At 38.5% G+C, this 19,373-nt stretch overlaps 1 protein-coding gene across 2 annotated transcripts in view; it reads right to left on the bottom strand.

The window, feature by feature from the left end:
* Positions 1-1,624: 1,624 nt before the first annotated feature.
* The window catches only part of LOC138845290 (uncharacterized), an 81,427-nt gene continuing 63,678 nt past the window's right edge, over positions 1,625-19,373 (bottom strand). For both annotated transcript variants that reach the window (XM_089313735.1, XM_089313734.1), the window contains exons 3-5: positions 18,529-18,655; positions 18,194-18,286; positions 1,625-10,491 (exon numbers count right to left, since the gene is read on the bottom strand). In XM_089313735.1, coding sequence (XP_089169861.1) covers positions 8,939-10,491; positions 18,194-18,286; positions 18,529-18,655 — 1,773 coding nt within the window. In that variant the 3' untranslated portion in view covers positions 1,625-8,938. The remainder of the gene's footprint in view (positions 10,492-18,193; positions 18,287-18,528; positions 18,656-19,373) is intronic.

Genomic DNA, 19,373 nt, shown 5'->3' with positions numbered 1-19,373 from the left:
TTAATAGGTTTCCTTTTTGGTACTCAGTTAGTTGTCACCTATCAGGGAGAACATATGGTATTTGTCCCTTTGGGATTGGCTTATTTCACTCAGCATAATGCTTTCCAGATTCCTAACAGGGATCATTTTTCAGTTAAAATTTAAACACCTAAGAATAATTGTGCGTTAACCACAGAGTTCAATCATTAGTACTAGAACAAATGAGAAAATATTTTTAAAAGTCAAAGGTTTGCATATGAGTTTAAAATAACCAATAATTTCAAACCATATACTGTTTACAGGAGGGAAGATAAATTAAAAGATAGAAACAGGTTGAAAAAATAATGAAATATTAGAGATGTCTATACTGGATGGCCATAATAACAATAGATGAAACTGAATTTTAAATAATAGATATCAATATAGTTAAAAAAAAAAGTGCTAAGCCTGGATAAAGTAACATGTTTATGTTAAATATAACAAAAATGCTAAACATTATATGAAAAAAAAAAGGTAAAGGGACAAGTAGACTGCTCGACAACAGTATTTAGTGGTGCCAATATCTCATTTTCAAAGACGGACAGAACTATGAAAAAGACTGAGAGTAATGCAGCCTATTTGAACATAATAAAATAACGAAGTTAACTGAGAAATAATATCACACCACTGAACAGGAGAATATGCATTCAAGTGTACATACATTTTCCATAGAAGACAATTTGCTAGGCTATAAAAAAGTCCGAATAACTTTAAAAAGATGGAAATCATATAAAATATTTTCTTTAAACACAATGGAAAATCAGAGATGAGTGTTTTACCAATGAATAAGATGCTGCTTGGTATGCCCACATCCTATATTAGAGTGCTTGAGCTAAATTTCTGGTTCTGCTCCCAATCCTGCTTCTTGTTAATGTGTATCTTGGGAGGAAGAAGGTGATGGATCACCTTCCATTTGCAGTCCTGGATTGACTTCCTGGCTACCAGATTTTGCCTGCCCAGCCATTGCTGTTATGGGTATTTGAGGAGCAAACCACCAGATGAAAATCTCCTTGGTTTCTAAATAAAGATAATTAGAGGGTAATTGACAAGTGCAAAAAAAAAAAAAGTGAGAAAAACAAGTAGTATATTCCCAAATAACAAGTGGATCAAAGAACAAATCACAAGTGAAATTAGAAAATATCATTATATAATTGAAAATGTGTCAGAGCTATGCCAGCAAATCCAATCAAGTCAGGATTTAATTACAAATAGGAGCAATCCATAAAAGAGTGGAAAGAAAACCATTCAAAAAAGCAAAAATATTTGCAAGAATCAATCTCAAGAACACCTGGACTTTAGGCCACTAGAACATTCTGCTCACATCCCCTTTAGACTCAATGAACATACCTCTGATAATGTAGGCCCAAGTACAGTTAAATTTATGATTCCCATAAATACACAGGTCACCAGAAACTCATTATCTACCCAGAATGATATACTCATCCAGGTGGGGATAAAGTATGATGGCTGGCACATGAATATGGTAGCATGACTATAATCAGACCACTGCTCTGTATTAGAATAATGTGGGGATTGAATCACAAGACGAAATGCTACACCAAATAACTATAATTGATGCATATTTCAAATAAGTGTCATATACTAATTATTTGTTAAAATTTATTTGTGAAAGTACAGCTCATTTACAGAATCCCACATACAATAAGGAGAAACCAAAAATGCAGTTTACAATGTCAAAGAGATAAACATAGATTTTGAAGAAAAATCAGTCTCTGTCATACATGAATACCCTGTTGGGTGAATTCTCTAAAACATGCTGAGTTGTGATTTCAACAAAGGGCCTCTCCACACACATAATACTTTCACAGTGTTTTTGGTCTGTAAATTTGGTAACATTTGTTAAAGTTTACCTTTTAAGTAATGTTTTTTTCCACTGCCATTACATTCATACAGTTTTTTTCTGTATAAATTTTCTGATAAGAGTGCCTTGTAGAAAGTTCCTACACACAGATCATTTCCCGAAGTCAATGATATGTGCTGAAGATTTATGGCAAAATATTTTTTACATTCATTATATTTATATGGCTTTTTTTGTGAGCTCCCTAATATCTGTTCAGGTCTAACTTCTGGCTCAAGTTGTTTTATTCACATTTGTTACATTCAAAAGTCTCCTCAATTTTGTGAATCCTTTACATACTGAGGCTTGAATGCCAGGAAATAGTTTTTTTTCCACATTCATTACATTTTTAAGATTTCTCTACAGTGTGAATTCTGATGTGTAATGAGGATTTTTGGCAAAAGACTTTTCCACATTCATTACATTCTTAAGGTTTCCTCTTGTGAATTCTCTGATACATAATGAGGTATGGCTTCTGGGAAAACTTTTCCACATTCCTTACAGTCATAAAATTTCCCTCCTGCATGAATTCTCTGACATGTCATTGTGAAGTAAGATGTGCTAATAGGCAGTTAGATCAGTTGGGATGCTGTGAACATGCTCCTTTCCTGACTGCTTAAATCTAACACTAGATTCAACTGCCCAATGAGTGAGCAAGGAGAATGCTTCTGCCTTTAGTTTTTACGGAAGACCTTTCTCTCTCTCCCTGTCTGTAACTGTCTCTTAAACAAGTGAATTTTTTTTTTTAATAAAGTGGTTATTGTGTCTGCTGGTCTGAAGTCTCATGGATCAGACTTGTGGACTAGGGGTTGGATCGATGCCCTGGAGCTGAGACATTGTCCCAATCCAATTCTTGCATGGATTGGCTCAGAATGCCTTGAGATGATTGATGGTTCCTGGCTGGAGCTACAACATGGTGCTTCCCAAGTATCTTGGCTGCATCCTAGGCCCCAACAGCCATGAGGATATTGGCCCTAGAAGCATCCCATTCCCTCTTACAGGTCCTGGACAGAGCTATATTAGGGTGCTCTCTGAAATTCTCTTGGCTGAACCCCAAACCTTGATAGTCCATATGGGTGTTGGGCTGGAAAGTGCATTTCATGCAGGGAGTGACACTACTGAGACTGGGAAGTCTGGAACAGGGTCATGGCCTCCATGCGCCAATGCCTCTTTACATCAGACTCAAGTGCTTTTTTGGAGTTCTCACAAGATGTAACACTAAAGAGTCTACTTTCTTTACTTCTTGTCTTGCCTCTGGTTGTGTCTAAGTTTCCTTTCATGAGGATTGGCCCATGATGCGAGAAAAGGGTCTTTCAGTATTTGCAAAATTCATGCCACAGCAATGCTTTTGTGTTTCTCAAAGGCGCCTTGACATCAGACTCCAAAACCCATTAGGGTGTCAGTCTGAGACTTCACTCTGCTCTTCCCATAGAGATCGATTTGTGAGACTGGGTATGGTTTGAAATCAGGCTGTGGGCTCATGCCCTAATGCCTCTTTCTGTACCTTAGAATGACAAGATCTCTCTCTGCTTTACCACCCTGCAGCCTCCAGCTGTCTTCCTTGTCCCACCAGCTCTCCTCTTTCTAATGAACTCAAATTCTTGGTCCAGTGATCAGTGTCTCCCTAGACATTCGGCAGGTTTTAAGTCAGAATTTAGGTATTCCTTATGAAAACACAGGCAGCTTTTTCCATCTAGTCACTTCTTTAAGCATACATCCTCTGGTGGCCTGGACTTAAGAGAGAGGCCCTTTGGTCTCTTCCTCCTTCCTTCCTTCCAAGTAGTCTTTTGGGCCCACCTCTTCCTTCTTTTTCAGTTCTCTTCTTTGGGTCCACCTCAATCAAGTGCTTTGTATACAGCCCATAGCTCAGAAGTAGCTCTCTGGGGAGAATTTTATTCCTCCCAACATGTTTTTTTTTTTGTTTTTTTGGTTTTTTTTTGACAGGCAGAATGGACAGAGAGACAGAAAGGTCTTCCTTTGCCGTTGGTTCACCCTCCAATGGCCGCCACGGCTGGCGCACTGATCCAATGGCAGGAGCCAGGTACTCATCCTGGTCTCCCATGGCGTGCAGGGCCCAAGGACTTGGGCCATCCTCCACTGCACTCCCTGGCCACAGCAGAGAGCTGGCCTGGAAGAGGGGCAACCGGGACAGAATGCGGCACCCCAACCGGGACTAGAACTCGGTGTGCTGGTGCCACAAGGCGGAGGATTAGCCTAGTGAGCCACGGCGCTGGCCCAACATGCTTCTTAATCCTTTAAACTGCTCAATCATCAACTTGAGTGGTGGCCAGGACTGGTGCCCTCACTTCAAACTTTAGCCCCAAACCCTTTTGTTAAGGCTCTTGTCATGGAAGTCTCACTTTCAAATTCAGACACATAAGATATGACTCAATGTTAAGAGATGAAGAACAAGTGTTTCTCTTCATGTAAGGGGGCAAAATGATGGTATATATTTGATTATACAGAGGCCAATTCTACTACACTTCCAGTAAAGGGAACTTCTTTTTGCATGTGCTGTTCTGACAAATACATAGCCCAGGTTACAGTCAGGTAAGCCTGAGTGAATAAAGATGGTATGTCCTAATTCCACCTGCTCCTTGCTCCCTGCCTTGTCGGCTTCAGTGTATATCCAGATGCTAACAAGAGAGTTTGAGGGCTGTCTCAAATTCGAGAGATGAAAGCTGAGATGTTTCTGTTTTTATCCTCTCATTTCAGATGGGAAGCAAACCATCTACAGCAGGGACACCTACACCCCAGAGGAGCATCCTCAGACATCAGGCTCCCTTTGATCACCAGAGCTTAAAGAAAAACACCTCATCTTTTAATGTACAATTGTCTGGCCTGGTTATAAACTACAGGATAAAGAAAGTTAGCCTACAGGGGGAGTATTAACTGTAATATGGCTCTTCAATTAAATCTCTTCTGTCATAAAGCAAGGAAGTACATTGAGCTCCCTTATTTCAGGCTTTACATTATGAGGCAATCCAGAGCTCTATAAATCTTGTTGGATTGACTGAACTATTGTAGTGGCCCTTTCGCCTCCAGGAATACAATGAACTCCCTGAAATCCACCCACTCCCATTCTCCAAATCTTTGGCTCTCCTAGTCTCATGCCAATTTACTACCTATTGAACAAATACTGGGAGGGCAGAGACGCACTTGGATCCAAGTTCCTTTTTCTCTGCAAGACCTTAGGAAGATTAAGTGGGGTCTAGGTAGCTTCACAGATGATCCAGAACATTACACAGAGCTGTTCAGAATTTAACAGAGGTGTATGAGCTAATCTGGAGGGATGTAATTCTTCTCCTTGGCCAAACTCAAACAAGATCACAAAATCCTGCAGCTGTGTAAGTGGTAGAAGAACATGTGGATGCATTCTATATATCCCATGGAAATGACCATGTAATTGCACCTATAAACAAGAGGTGCCATTCCCACTGGTAAGCAGGCAATTCTACAAAATGACTCTAACTGGCACCTTAACAATCCTGTAGACAATTGAAGAAGGAATCTTGCAAATGTTGTAGAGGCAATAAAGGAAATTAGAACCAAGCTGCTTAATTACTCTAAATTATTCTAGATTCATTAAGGGCCACAGGAAATTCTCTCCACATCTGTGGAACACCCAAGGGAGACTTCAAAAAAATATACTACATTAAACCCTGATTCTATGGATGAACAGGGAAGTTTAAAGGAGAGATTGGTCAACTATGTACTCCAGACATCATAAGAAAACTCTAAAAATTTAGGGTGTGACCTGAAAGCACCCAAGATAATCTCTTGATGGTGGCTACCACATTATTATATAACATGGATAAGTGGATTAAAAACATGAGCAAAAGAATGGCAGAAGTAAGCAGCTGCACAGTCACATTACCAGTGCAGATAGTAGACATTTCATCAAAGATTGTCATAATAGATGCCCAGGACCATGTCACATTTGTAGAGATCACTGGAGGTTTGACTGCCCCCAAAGGCTGAGAACTATGTGGTCAGGTATTTCCAATAGACCTCCTGCATGGGACTGAGGGGCCTGGGGTCACCTTTACAGGCTCTGGAGATACATGAGATTATGGGTGCATCTAATAGTGGAAGAAAAACTTATAAGCTTCTTTCTGGACACCAGAGCAAGTTTTTCTGCCTTTCATTACAGCTTGGGCCCCCTCTCCAATCACGGCTATAAAACAAATAGGAATTCTCCAGGGTTGATATTTCATTCAGTCTTTGAGCTGCATCTGAGATGATCTAATGTTCACTCATTCCTTCTTGATAATATGAGAAAGTCCAGCATCTCCACTAAGTAGAGACCTCCTGGCCCAGATGGAGCATGAACCTCACTAAATCTGTAACTGAACTAGCTAAATTCCAACAAACTCTTGAAAAATTATCTAAAAAATTACTAGGGCTTTACAATTCCTAAATTCAACCCTGGAGACTTACCAATAGTGAAAGCTCTTCCCAGCCACTCTTTCTGAATTTTGGGAAGGCCCTTTCACTGTCATCCCGCCCATTCCCTCTCTGCAGCAAAGATCCCAGGCCAATATACCTGGTTCACTCATACCAGAGTAAAATTCTGGGCCTCTGAAGCTTGTAGACAAGACTGGAAGACAACCTCAGGTCTCACATGAGCATGGACTACCCAAGTGAAGTCACTAGGGACTCAAGCTATTGTTTAAGATGCCATCTCCATAAAATCAATACAACTCAGTGGCATGCAGCTAAAATTCTAGTTTCTCTTTCTGTCCTCAGTTCTCTTATCATCCTTATTTACGACTCCCTTCCCATAAACTAACTCTACTATGTTACTTCTAAAAATCCTCCTACAGTTCTTTCTCCTTTAACATCCATTCCACTAATTGGCTCCAATATGGTGTTTGAGCATGTCAGGGTGAGGTCTCCCTGTACAACTTCAGTAAGTGTTAATATCAATGGGGAAGGCATGCATAGGGTACTGAGTTTCACAATGAGTGAATAAAATAAGGGGGCCACTGCAGATGCTACATGCTTGCAGGCAAATTTAGCTCGAGTGGCATACTATCAAGATGTGGAGATGGGCCTAACTACAATCACGTCCCATATTGAAACAAAGTTGGTTAGCTCTGTAAAAATCACTTAGGCATTTTATGAAGATAACAAACCAAACTATATCCTTTTTGCCTATAGTTAGGCTATATAGTTGCCTATAGTTCAGACTATTACTGAAATGCATGCCATTATCATTTACTATATACGATAACTGTGTCTATATTTTCTGTGATTTAATTTCAAAACATAACCACCCTTCCTTAATCCATATCAATTACCCAGATATTATAACAATTCCAACGGGTTTGGGTTTTTGGTAATATTTCTCTTTTCTCAATTCCTAAATCATAGCATGATCTTTGCTTCTTGGGTCAGGTGGCACTCCCTCATCTCTCCAGTGACAGCATTAACACATTCTCTATGTGCCAAATGATTATTAATCTCATGACTGTAATGATTCTTTTTATTTTTACTTTTTTATATTTTTATTTTTGACAGGCAGAGTGGACAGGGAGAGAGAGACAGAGAGAAAGGTCTTCCTTTTTGCCCTTGGTTCACCCTCCAATGGCCGCCAAGGCCGGCGCGCTGCAGCCAGCGCATCGCGCTGATTCCAATGGCAGGAGCCAGGTACTTATCCTGGTCTCCCATGGGGTGCAGTGCCCAAGAACTTGGGCCATCCTCCACTATACTCCCGGGCCAAAGCAGAGAGCTGGCCTGGAAGAGGGCAACCGGGACAGAATCCGGCGCCCTGACCGGGACTAGAACCCGGTGTGCCGGCGCCGCAAGGCGGAGGATTAGCCTATTGAGCCATGGCACTGGCCTGTAAAGATTGTCACTGTTTACTTTAATTGAAGCAGTGGTTGTGGCATTTCATTTTAGTGACATCTGGACTAGGTATACATGCACATAAGAAAATTAATCAGCTTGTATATTTTGAAAAGATGGCTAACACTGCAACCACTTTAACATATTAAAAATGAGCTGAGTCAAATTCAAAAGGGGGTCTTGGAAAACCATGTGACTGCTGATCATTTAGTCTGAAAGGTCAAATAGGATATTGGAAGTTGTCAGGAATGTGGCTTTAGTTAACTAAAACCTAAACAAAAGAGAAATTAATAAACTACATGAAAAAGAGGACAAACTGTATATGTCACCAGGAAATTTCTTTGAAAATTGGAAGTGGCTATCTTAGCTATTGCTTTTTCTATTACCAAATCTGCCATCCTTTTTATCATCTTGTGAGGATCATACAAAATAAACTGCTATACTCTTTGTAGCTTCCAGTAGATTAAACTAGAAGCCTTTGAACACCAGGCAGTATTCCAGATAAAGATCTCAAGGAAATCTGTATTCTGCTAGGGACATTTAGATTGACCCTCAGAAGAATGCTCTACTGTTGTTAATGATGCCCCCTCTCAGCATGAAGCAACAAAAGCCATCATCACACTAATCCCTAACAGTTGTGAGGGCCTATTCTTCTGAGAAGGTGCATGTGAGAAGTTAGATGGGCTAATAGGGAGTTAGATAAGTTGAAAGACAGGTCAATTAACTGCACCTAATGTTATCAAGGCTAGACAGGATTGAAATGTCTGCTTTCTGATTGGCTGTTACTTTGCTCCTCCTGATTCGTTAAATGTAGGTCTCATTTTCAAAAAGGGACCAAACAGAGGGTCACATGTTATATAAAAGAGCCAGCAATGGCAAGTTTCTTTGGCAACTCCTCCTTTGGAGCTCTACTCCTGACTGCTGTGGCAGGAAGTTTCCTGATTTCAATAAATTGCACTTTGTTCTTAGTTCCTGTCCATACGCAAATTCTTCAATATGAGATAAGAACCAAGATCACCATCATTCCACAACACTACGAAGACTGATTTCTGGCAAAAAAAAAAAAAAAGCTTTTCAGCACTCATTATATTCATAAATTTTCTCTATAAAAGAATTGTCTGGTGCACATTGATATATGACTTCCAACAAAAGGCTTTTCCACACTCATTGAGTTATTACTTCTAGCAAAGGATCATCCACATTTTATTATCTTCACAAGACTTCCTCGACAGTGTGAATTCTGTGATGTTTAATGAGGGATGACTTCTGCCAAAACGTTTTCCCACACTCATTACATTCATAAGGTTTTTCTCCTGTGTGAATTCCCTGATGCCTTAGGAGGTGTGACTTCTGGCAAAAGGCTTTTCCACATTCACTACATTCATAATGTTTCTCCCCTGTGTGAATTCTCTGATGTGTAATGAGGATTGATTTCTGGCAAAAGGCTTTTCCACACTCATTACATTCATAAGGCTTCTCTCCTGTGTGAATTCTCTGATGTCTAACGAGGTCTGACTTCCAGTAAAAGGCTTTTCCACACTCGTTACATTCATAAGGTTTCTCCCCTGTGTGAATTCTCTCATGTGTTGTGAGGTGTGACTTCCAGCAAAAAGCTTTTCCACACTCCTTACATTCATAAGGTTTCTCCCCTGTATGAATTCTCTGATGTGTAGTAAGGTATGACTTTCTGCAAAAGACTTTTCCACACTCATTACATTCATAAGGTTTCTCACCTGTGTGAACTCTCTGGTGTTTGATGAGGTCTGACTTTAACCAAAAGGCTTTTCTACACTGATTACATTCATAATTTTTCTTCCCTGTGTGAATTCTCTTGTGTGTTATGAGGAGTGATTTCTGGAAAAAGGCTTTTCCACACTGTTTACATTTGTAAGGTTTCTCCCCTGTGTGAATTCTCTGATGTGTTTTGAGGACTGATTTCCGGCAAAAGGCTTTTCCACACTCATTACATTCATAAGTCTTCTCAGCTTTGCGAATTCTCTGATTTCCAGTGAACTTTGACTTCTGGTAAGTAGTTTTTCCACATTCATTGCACTTGTAGGGCTTTTCTCCTTTGTGAGTTCTATGATAGATACTATGGCAGGATTTACAGCTGAATGATTTCCCACAGGGTTTACACACATAGGGTTTTTTCCTTGTATGTGGTCTCTGATTTATTCTAAGATTTGATTTGTAGATGAAAGTTTCTTCACACTCAGTAGATTTAGAAAGTTTCTTTCTTGTGCGTGTTTGTTGATTCTTGCTGAGATTATTATTTTCATGGAAATGTTTCCTTCCTATCCTAGTTGTCATTCTGACAATGGCAGTTGATTTATTTTTACAAGTCTCTCCTGTATGAACCCTCTCAAATTCAAAGCATTTCTTCTTTCTTTTGAAGGTTTTCCCTTGTACACTGTGTTCAGAAGCCTTCTGAACAATCCGAGTCTTGTGATGCTGGCTAAGAGACTCACAACACTGAACAGAGTCCTCAGGTACATTAGGGGTATCAGATTTCTCTCCAGCTTCTATTCCATCAGGCCCACTAGGCAGATGCACATTGTGAAATACATTACATGACTCAGATTTCATTACTGAAAAATTTATCCTTTTGATAATCAGTTTTGGAATACGTTTTGAGATTAAAATAAGGGCTTTTCTTGAATCAACTTTCTTGTGAGTTGATGTGCTGTTTGTAATTAATTCTTGCCTCAAATTTGTGTCTTCACTTTCCTGTTTGGTTCTAATCACATCATCTCTTTTCTGGGCAACTGAAATGAAAAAAATAATAAAAGTCACAACTTTGAATCACATCTAAAAGTTTTTCTTGAATGCTCATATAAAGACAATGAAGATACTTGCTATCCTAGTGGCATAAGATTTTAAGACACTGGTAAAAGATATTTATTTATGAGAATTATGTTTTGCTCCTCAACACATTAATAAATGACACCAATAAATTTCCCAATATTCAATCATAATTTTGTACTACCTTATTTTCTTTTAAATATGGCAGAATGAATTATATGGTATGGTGGATTAAAACACTGATTGGGATGCCTGCATCCCGCAACAGTACCAGTTTAAGTCCTGGTTAGTCAGCTTCCAATACAGCTTTCTTCTAGTGTATCCTGTGAGGGAGCAGATAATGGTTCAAATGTCTTGGATCCCTGTCACATATTTGAGAGTCTGAGATAGAATTCCAGGCTTTTGTCTTTGGTCCAGTCCAACATTAACTGTTGCAGGCATTTGCGGAATGAACCACTGAATAGAACATCTCTCTGTTTCTCTCTATGTGTCATTATATCTTTCAAGAAGAAGAAAACAACTAAATAAGACTATAAATGAGGAGAAAACATTCAAATAACTATTTTCACACATTGATTAAACTGGGGTAACACGCTGTGCTGTCTACTAGCCATTTGTGTTTCCTCTACTTTTTCTGGTTTTTTTTTTTTTTTTTTTTTTTTTTCCTTACAGAAATTGTTTTTTGCTGATCCTTCAGCATTAAAGAGGGGAACGTTTTACTGAATCATTGACATGCAGGTGAAAAGGGATGCTAAAGAAGACCCCATGAGAGGCCAGCACTGTGGCGTAGTAGGTAAAGCCACCGTTTGCAGTGCCAGCATCCCATTTGGGCATCGGTTCAAGTCCCGGCTGTTCCATTTCTGATCCAGCTCTTTGCTATGGCCTGGGAAAGCAGTAGCAGACAGCCTGGGCCTTTGGATCCCTGCACCTGCGTGGGAGACCAGGAAGAAGCTCCCAGCTCCTGCCTTTCGATCAGCACAGCTTTGGCCATTGTGCCCAATTGGGGAGTGAATCAGTGGATGGAAGACCTCTCTGCCTCTCCTTCTCTATGATTCTCTGACTTTCAAATAAAATAAATAATTCTAAAAAAAGAATAAAGAAGACCACATGTTAGGAACTGGATTTGAACCTATGGTAGTCTCATGCTCAGTCATGCCACAAGAACAGCACTTCTGGGATTTTCAAATTTAAAAAAATCTCCTTTTATCTGCACTCTATGATAGCTTTCCCATATTACTAAGAAAACCTGATTCTGTCAGCTTTTCAGAATTATAACAGGTACAGAAATTTCCCATTACATTACCCTGGGTATACACTCCTTACTAGTTTAGGGGAATTGTTTCTGCAACTCAGGATGCTTACCTTCTTTGAAAAACGTTTGCTACTTCACTCTGAGATCAACCTTCCTGGTTTTCTACTCTCATTTCTTGGAACACACTCCTGTTTCAAAATTTGATTTCTGGGTTGGAAGATCAGTTGTTTCATATTTCTAGAGAAAACTGAGTCTCCAATTCTTTTCTTTTTTGTTTTTCAATGATATTAAAAGAGATATTTCAAACTTCAAACTGCACTCTCAAATAAAGCCGAGTCATTCAATGTGTAGCAATGGCTTAACATGATCTTGGGATGCAGAATCTCCTTATTCACTTGGTGAGTCTAGGACTGCCTATTTCCATGTTCCTATCTTGGGTCCTGCTTAGTATTATGATTTGTTATGTCACAGTGCAGAAACTTGCTCCTGAACATCTTATATTATCTTCTTATTTACTTAAGAGCCAGAGAATGTGATTCAAAGCAAAACAAAGAGCTCCTATCTACTTGCTTATTCCTCAAATTTTTACTGCAGTCCATCATTTTCTTAATTTGAGAAGCAGAGACAGAGAAAGAGGGAGAAAAGAGGGAGAGACACACACACGAGAGCTCCCTCTCATTGGTTTAGTCTTGAAAGGCTTGCAAGAGCAAGCTCTGTGTCTAACCAAAGCAAGAATTGGGAATTCAATCTGGAGAACTATTAAAAAACCAGTATCTATGAGCTTCCAAATTAGTAAGCACTAAAGCAATGAATACATACACAAAAAATGCATTAAGGAAAACAATATTAAAGTGCAGAGACAGGTAGAGATCCAAGATGGCTGAATAGGGAAGAGATGTGTAGATTCTGCCAGCAGGAAGATATGAGAAGAACAGAGAAGGAACTGTGTTCCCAAGGGGCAGTTGGAGAGTTTTCAGTGGAAGGTCTATAGAAAGAAAAGAGATTCTGTAAGGCAGCAGGGACTGTAGTAGTAGCTGCTGGGACACTGCCAGTGACTTTTGCCTGAGGTGGCTTGTGGGGACACTTATCTTCTCAGAGCAAGGTGAGAGGAATCTGTGGCAGCTGATGCATCACTCTTGATATTGTCTGAAGGAAAACCTCATGGTCCTCACTGACTTTGAAGCTGAACTGAAGCACTGGCGGGGGCAGGGTGCCTAAATAACCCCATGAAGGTAGGATGCATTGCTTTCCTCCCCTCATTCCATAAAGGAGCCCAGTGACCTGCAGAGAGGAAGTGCCACCTTGATAAGGCTACTGCAGCCCATGAACCACTGGTAGATTATGTCAGAGGGATATATCTTTGTTTCCCATTGATTTTGACTCTGAGCTGGAGAGTTGGTGGGGACAGAGTTCCCACTTAAGTCTACAAAGTGTGGGCCTATTGCTCCTCTCCCCTCACTCCATGATAACAGACTCAGTTAGCCAAGCAGAACATATCCTAACCTATGTCACGTAGGCAGTGCCTCCAGGAATGGGGTGGCTATCTCCATAGATGGAGGAGCTAACAGAATAGAGAGTTAATCCCCAGCTCTCTGTGACTGTGAGAATCCTATGAATGTTGATTGAACATGGGGTATGACTGGGTCTTTGGGTAGTCACTGGATCCAGCTCCAGAGTTCCTGAGTGCTGGGGAGGGTTAACTTCCAAGAGTTCCATGCTCACCCTGAGGAGCACATAGATCTTTTATGCACTTCATGACCTGAGTGGGATTTCTCATCCTTGTCATGTAGTAGATTCCTTTAGCAACTATATTTACTTCTCTGTGTTCCTGAGCAATCTTATCGTGATTCTTTGGATTTTCTTTTCAGGCCTTTCATTAATCTCTTCATCTTTATATTCTAATATTGAAGTGTTGTGTTCCTTTGGGGAGTAATATTGTTTTACTCCTGTTTCTTGTATCCCTATGTTTATTTTTAGGCAAGTATAGAAACACTTGTTGGTTTTCTTCTCATAGGACTTTCTTCTTTGAAATGTGCCTCTGTGGCTTAGTGGAATGACTGCTCCTTCAGGGTATATTCATAAGTGTGTGCTGGGTGGAGCTAAGACACTGGCCAATGCTTGAGGGTTAGGCAAGAGTCTAGAGTGAGACCCAATTGGGTGTGATTAATCTTTATCATCAGTAGAGGGGAAAGTGTAATCTCCTGGTAGGCATATTTACAGTTCCAGTCCCTCTGTGCCGAGGTGAACCAACTGCCAATGGTAAATAAACAATGCTTGTGAATATCTAACCTAGAAGACAACTCTTTAGGAAAATCTCAGATAAAAAAATAAAAATTTGAATAACTGAAAACAGTATTTGAAATTAAAGGATAACATCAAACAATCATATATGTGTTATAGGAATTCCTGAAGGTATGGAAAGACAAAATGAATTAGAAGAGTTATTCAGTGAAATAATAGCAGAAAATTTCTTATTTTTATAAAGATACAAACATCCAGGTACAGGAAAACACTATGGAGCTCCTAATAGACAAGATTAGAAAACATCATCACCATGACATATTATAGTCAAACTTTCAAAAGTAAAATATAAAGAGATCCTAAAGTATGTAAGAGAGAAACACCAGATTACCTTTAAAGGAAGTCTAACTAGAATGACACCTGATTTCTCCTCAGAAACCTACAGGCTAGTAGACAAGAGACAGTCAATCTAAGTTCTAGAAGGAAAAAAACTATCAACCCACAATATTATGCTGAGCAAAGCTCTCCTTTATAAATGAAGATCAAATAAAGACCATCCAAAACAAACAGGAATTCAAAGAATTTGTTTTCACTCAGACAGTCCTAAAATTGATACTTAGGGATGTGTTACTCCTAGAGAAAAAGATAATCAGCATCATAAAAGTATGTGAAGGCAGAAAACTTCTGAGTAAAAGTACAAATAAAATTTAAAACAAACAATAGGAATATTCAAAGAAACTGGCAGGACTAAGTCATTACCTATCAATAAGAACAGATGGAACAACCTGAAGATGGAACAACATGGAGGTGGGACATATGGAGATGAAATAACAAGCTCCTGAATGAACAATGATTCATAAAAGAAATCAAAAGGAAAATTTTAAAATTCCAAGAAATGAATAAACACAACTATCAAAATGTATGGGATACAACAAAAGCAACATTAAGAGGAAAGTTTAAAGCAATGAATGCCTACATCAAAAACTGGAAAGACATCAAATAAATGATTTAACAATGATCAAATGAATAAACTCAGATCTGCAAAATAAGAAGTTACAACAAATACCCTAGAAATAATAAGAATTATCAGGAATTACTACAAATAGCTATATTCCAACAAACTGGAAAATATACAAGAACTGCACTGATTTCTGCACACATACAATTTACTAAAATTGAGTCATAAAGACAAAAAAAATCATAAAGAAATAACCAAGTAGGAAACTCAATCAGTAATGATGACACTCTCAACAAATAAAAGTCCAGTAATGGATAGTCTCACTGCTGAATTCTACCAAACTTTAAAAAAAAAAAAAACTAATACCAAATCCCCCTAAACTATTTAAAACAATTGAAGGGTAGGGGATCCTAATCCTCCAAAACTCCTTCCATGAGACCAGTATCACCATAATTCCAAAAACCAGAAAAAAATACAACAAAGAAAACTATAAATCAATATCACTGATGAACATAGATGTAAAATCCTCAACAAAATATTAGCTAATTGAATACAACACCACATTAGAAAGATCAATCATCCAGACCAAGTGGAATTTATCCCTGGTATACAAAGATGACTCAACATATGCAAATCAATGGATGTGATATATCTCATTAACAAACAGAAGAATAAACATCATATGATTATCTCAACAGACATAAAGAAAATATTTGGGGGAAAGCTGGAAGTATTTCCACTAAAATCCAAAACCAGAGGATGTCTACTTTCACCATTACTAGTCAATATATTTCTGAAAGTTTTAGCTAGAATCATTAGACAAATAAATAAATAAATAAATAAAAGTAATATAAAATTGAAAAGAGAAGTAAAATTTTCCCTGTTTGCAGACCATATGATCCTATACATAGGGCAAACAAAAGACTACACTAAGAGTTTATGGAACTCATAAGAGAGCTTTGCAAAGTTGCTGGATATACAATCAACACACAAAAAAAATCACCCATGGTTGGGAAAGACTTGTAAGATCAATCCTATTTATAATAGCTACAAATAAAATTAAATATCTTTGGATAAATTTCACCAAGACCACAAAGATCTCTACAATGAAAATTATAAAACACTAAGGAAAGAAACAGAAGGCACAAAAATAGTAAAATCTTCCATGGTCATCAATTGGAAGAATTAATATTGTTAAAATGTTCATACTATCTAAAGCAATTTAAAGATTCAATGCAATCCTAATCAACATATCAAGGAGATTCTTCTCAGATCTAGAAAAACCGACCAGAAATTATGGAAACACAAGAGACCCTGAATAGCTAAAACAAACTTAAACAGCAAAAGAAATGCTGGAGGCATCACAATACCAGATTTCAAGATATATTTCAGGGCAATTATAATCAAAATAGCCTGGTACTTGCACAAAAGAAAAGACATGTGGACCAAAGACCCCAGAAATTAATTCATGCATTTACAATAAACTAATTTTTGACAAATGAGCTAAAATTATTCCCTGGAGAAAGAACAATCTCTTCAACAAATGGTGTTGTGAATATTGGATCTCTCTACATGTAGAACTATGAAACATGACACCTAACTTATAGCCTACACAAAAATCAAATCACAGTGGATCAAGGATCTAAATCTAAGATCTGAAACCATCAAATTACTAGAGGAAAATACGGGCAAAACACTGGCAAACATTGTCATAGTTAAGCACTTCCTGGATAAGGTCCTAGAAACACAGGAAATAAAAGCAAAAGACAAATAAGATTATACCAAGCTGAGAAGTTTTGGCACAGTCAAGGAAAACACTCAAAAGGAGCACCCAACAGAATGAGAGAAAATATTTGCAAACTATACACCTGATAAAGGATTAATATATGGAATATATAAGGAGCTCAAGAAACTCAACACCAGCAAAACAATGCAGTTAAGAAATGGGCTAAAGATATGAACAGGAATTTTCAAGGGATGAAAAACAAATGGCTGACATGAAAAAATGCTCTTTATCACTTGCCAACAAGGAAATGCAATTAAAAAGACAATTAGGTTACCCATAACCCCAATTAGAATGGTTACCATATAAAAATTAAAAAAAAAAAATGCCACCAAGGACATGGATAAAATAGCACCCTAATACACTGTTATTGGGAATGTAAACTAATATGAACATTATGGAAGACAGTATGGAAATTCTTCAGAAATCTGAAAATAGATCTATCATATAATACAACAATCCCACCCCTGGAAATTTATCCAAAAGAAATAAAACAGCTTATGAGTTATCTGTACCCCCATGTTTATATCAGCTCAATTCATAATAGTGAAGACATGGAATCAACTCAGATGTTCATAAACTGATACCTACATAATGAAATTGTGATATGTATACATGATAGAACACAACTATATAAATGAATGAAAGTCTTTCACAAGAAAATGGATGCAAGTAGAGACCATTGTTAGTGAAATTAGCCAGTCTGCAAAAGAAAAATACCATGTCTTCTCTGACTTGTGGTACTAATACAGAGTATAAAAAGAGTAATGTAGTCAAGTGAAATTGACATTTTGAGATTTGATTATTTATAGGCCTTGTCTATAACTTCTGAAGAATAATAGTTTTTCTTACTACTTATTGAATTCCTCATTTAATGGAGAATTTAGCTTGCAATTATCAAGTAAATTGAAAGTATGTCATTTCAAAAATTAAAAGAAAATTAAGAAAGGATAGAGGAGGGAGTGTGGGACTAGAGAAGTGAGGGAGGAGAGGGTAGGAAGCATCATTATGTTCTTAAAACTGTATATATAAAATACACAAAATCTGTTCTGTTTATATAAATAACACACAAAGTAGAGAGAAAAACAACTGAGATTTTATAGAATATATCTAACCTAGTAAAAAGCTTTTGTAGAGCTAGAAAGTGACTGAATGTTTTAGGTGTTTTAGAGATCTATTTATTGAAATGAAAGCAGAGTTACAGAGAAAGAGGGAAAGACAGAGTAAAACACAGAGACAGGGTCCACAAAGCTGGGCCCAAGATTGTATTTAAATTACTGGAAACATGAGCGCCCTCAGTGGAGACTGCAGAATGGCTTTGTCTGATGCATGGGAGCAGCTGTCCTCAGAGCTGGGACTTGAGTTAGAAGAAGTCAACATCTGCTATACTCTTTCTGTCCCAGTCTCCTTGCCCACTACATGCAGACTGACCTGGCAGGCTCTGGTTCAGGCATTCTTTCACCAGCCAAGGCTCTGCTCCTTGCTCCAACTTGAAGATCAAGTCAGGTTTGGTGATGCAGTGACCTGTTAATGGGAAATGATGTGAGGTATTTTCAAATCACTAATTTAGGTTAATTTTTGAAGTACAAAACCATGGTACAGGAGTTGTGCAACAAAAAGTGCCAATTTGAATCATTTCCTGGAGGGTAGATGCTCAGATTTTTTTATGGACACAAATTACATACCTACCCACCATTAAACCACATAAAGTGTTTGTTTATGTGTCAAGTGAGAATAAAATGTTTCAGTTAGGGAGTACCACTCACCTAAGGACTGCAGGCTGCTGTAGGTCTCCAGCATCACATCCTTGTACAGGGTCTTCTGAGCATTGTCTAGGTCCTGCCACTCCTCCTGGGTGAAGTCCACAGCCAGGTCTTCAAATGACAGCAACCCCTGTAACAGCACACTTCTGCTCAACATATTACCTCTGTCACAAAACAGAAATGACTGGGGGCCGGCACTGTGGCAGAATGGGTAAAGCTGATGCCTGCAGTGCCAGTATCCCATATGGGTGCCTGTTCGAATCCTGGCTGCTCCACTTCCAATCCAGTTCTTTGCTATGGCCTGGGATAGCAGTGGAAGATGGCCAGTCCTTGGGCCCCTGCATCCATGTGGCAGACTTGGGGGAGGCTCCTGGCTTTGGATCCGCAAAGCTCCAGCTGTTGCGGCCATCTGGGGAGTGAACCATCGGATGGAAGACCTCTCTCTCTGCCTCTCCTCTGTCTGTGTAACTCTGACTCAAATAAATAAATAAATCTTTTAAAAAAATGTTTATTCATTCTTCTTTAACATGATACATTATATGTATCTGAGAATAAGAGAAAGCATCATAGTTAATGAGGAAACATTGGAAGGTAAAGATGCCCCAGCAGCACTGTGTGAGAGCTGCAAGTCAATTTAGAGAAACAAGTAAAAATGAACTCTTTACTTAGTGTAGGGCCAATTTATGAGTACAAAATTAACTGAAAATAGTTATTTGTAAAATTAAGAATGGGAATAGGAGAGGGAGGAGAAAGAAGTTTGGAAACGATCAGAAGGGATAGTAAAGGTGGGAAGTATCACTATTTTCCTGAATCCATAAATAGGAAATACATGAAGTTTGTAGACCTTA

Source organism: Oryctolagus cuniculus, chromosome 15 (assembly GCF_051225735.1).
Source record: "Oryctolagus cuniculus isolate XC-2025 breed Fujian yellow rabbit chromosome 15, ASM5122573v1, whole genome shotgun sequence".
NCBI classification, from domain to species: Eukaryota; Metazoa; Chordata; class Mammalia; order Lagomorpha; family Leporidae; genus Oryctolagus; species Oryctolagus cuniculus.
The sequence above is the reverse complement of the archived record's forward strand: the minus strand, read 5'-3'. Positions and strand labels throughout refer to the sequence as shown.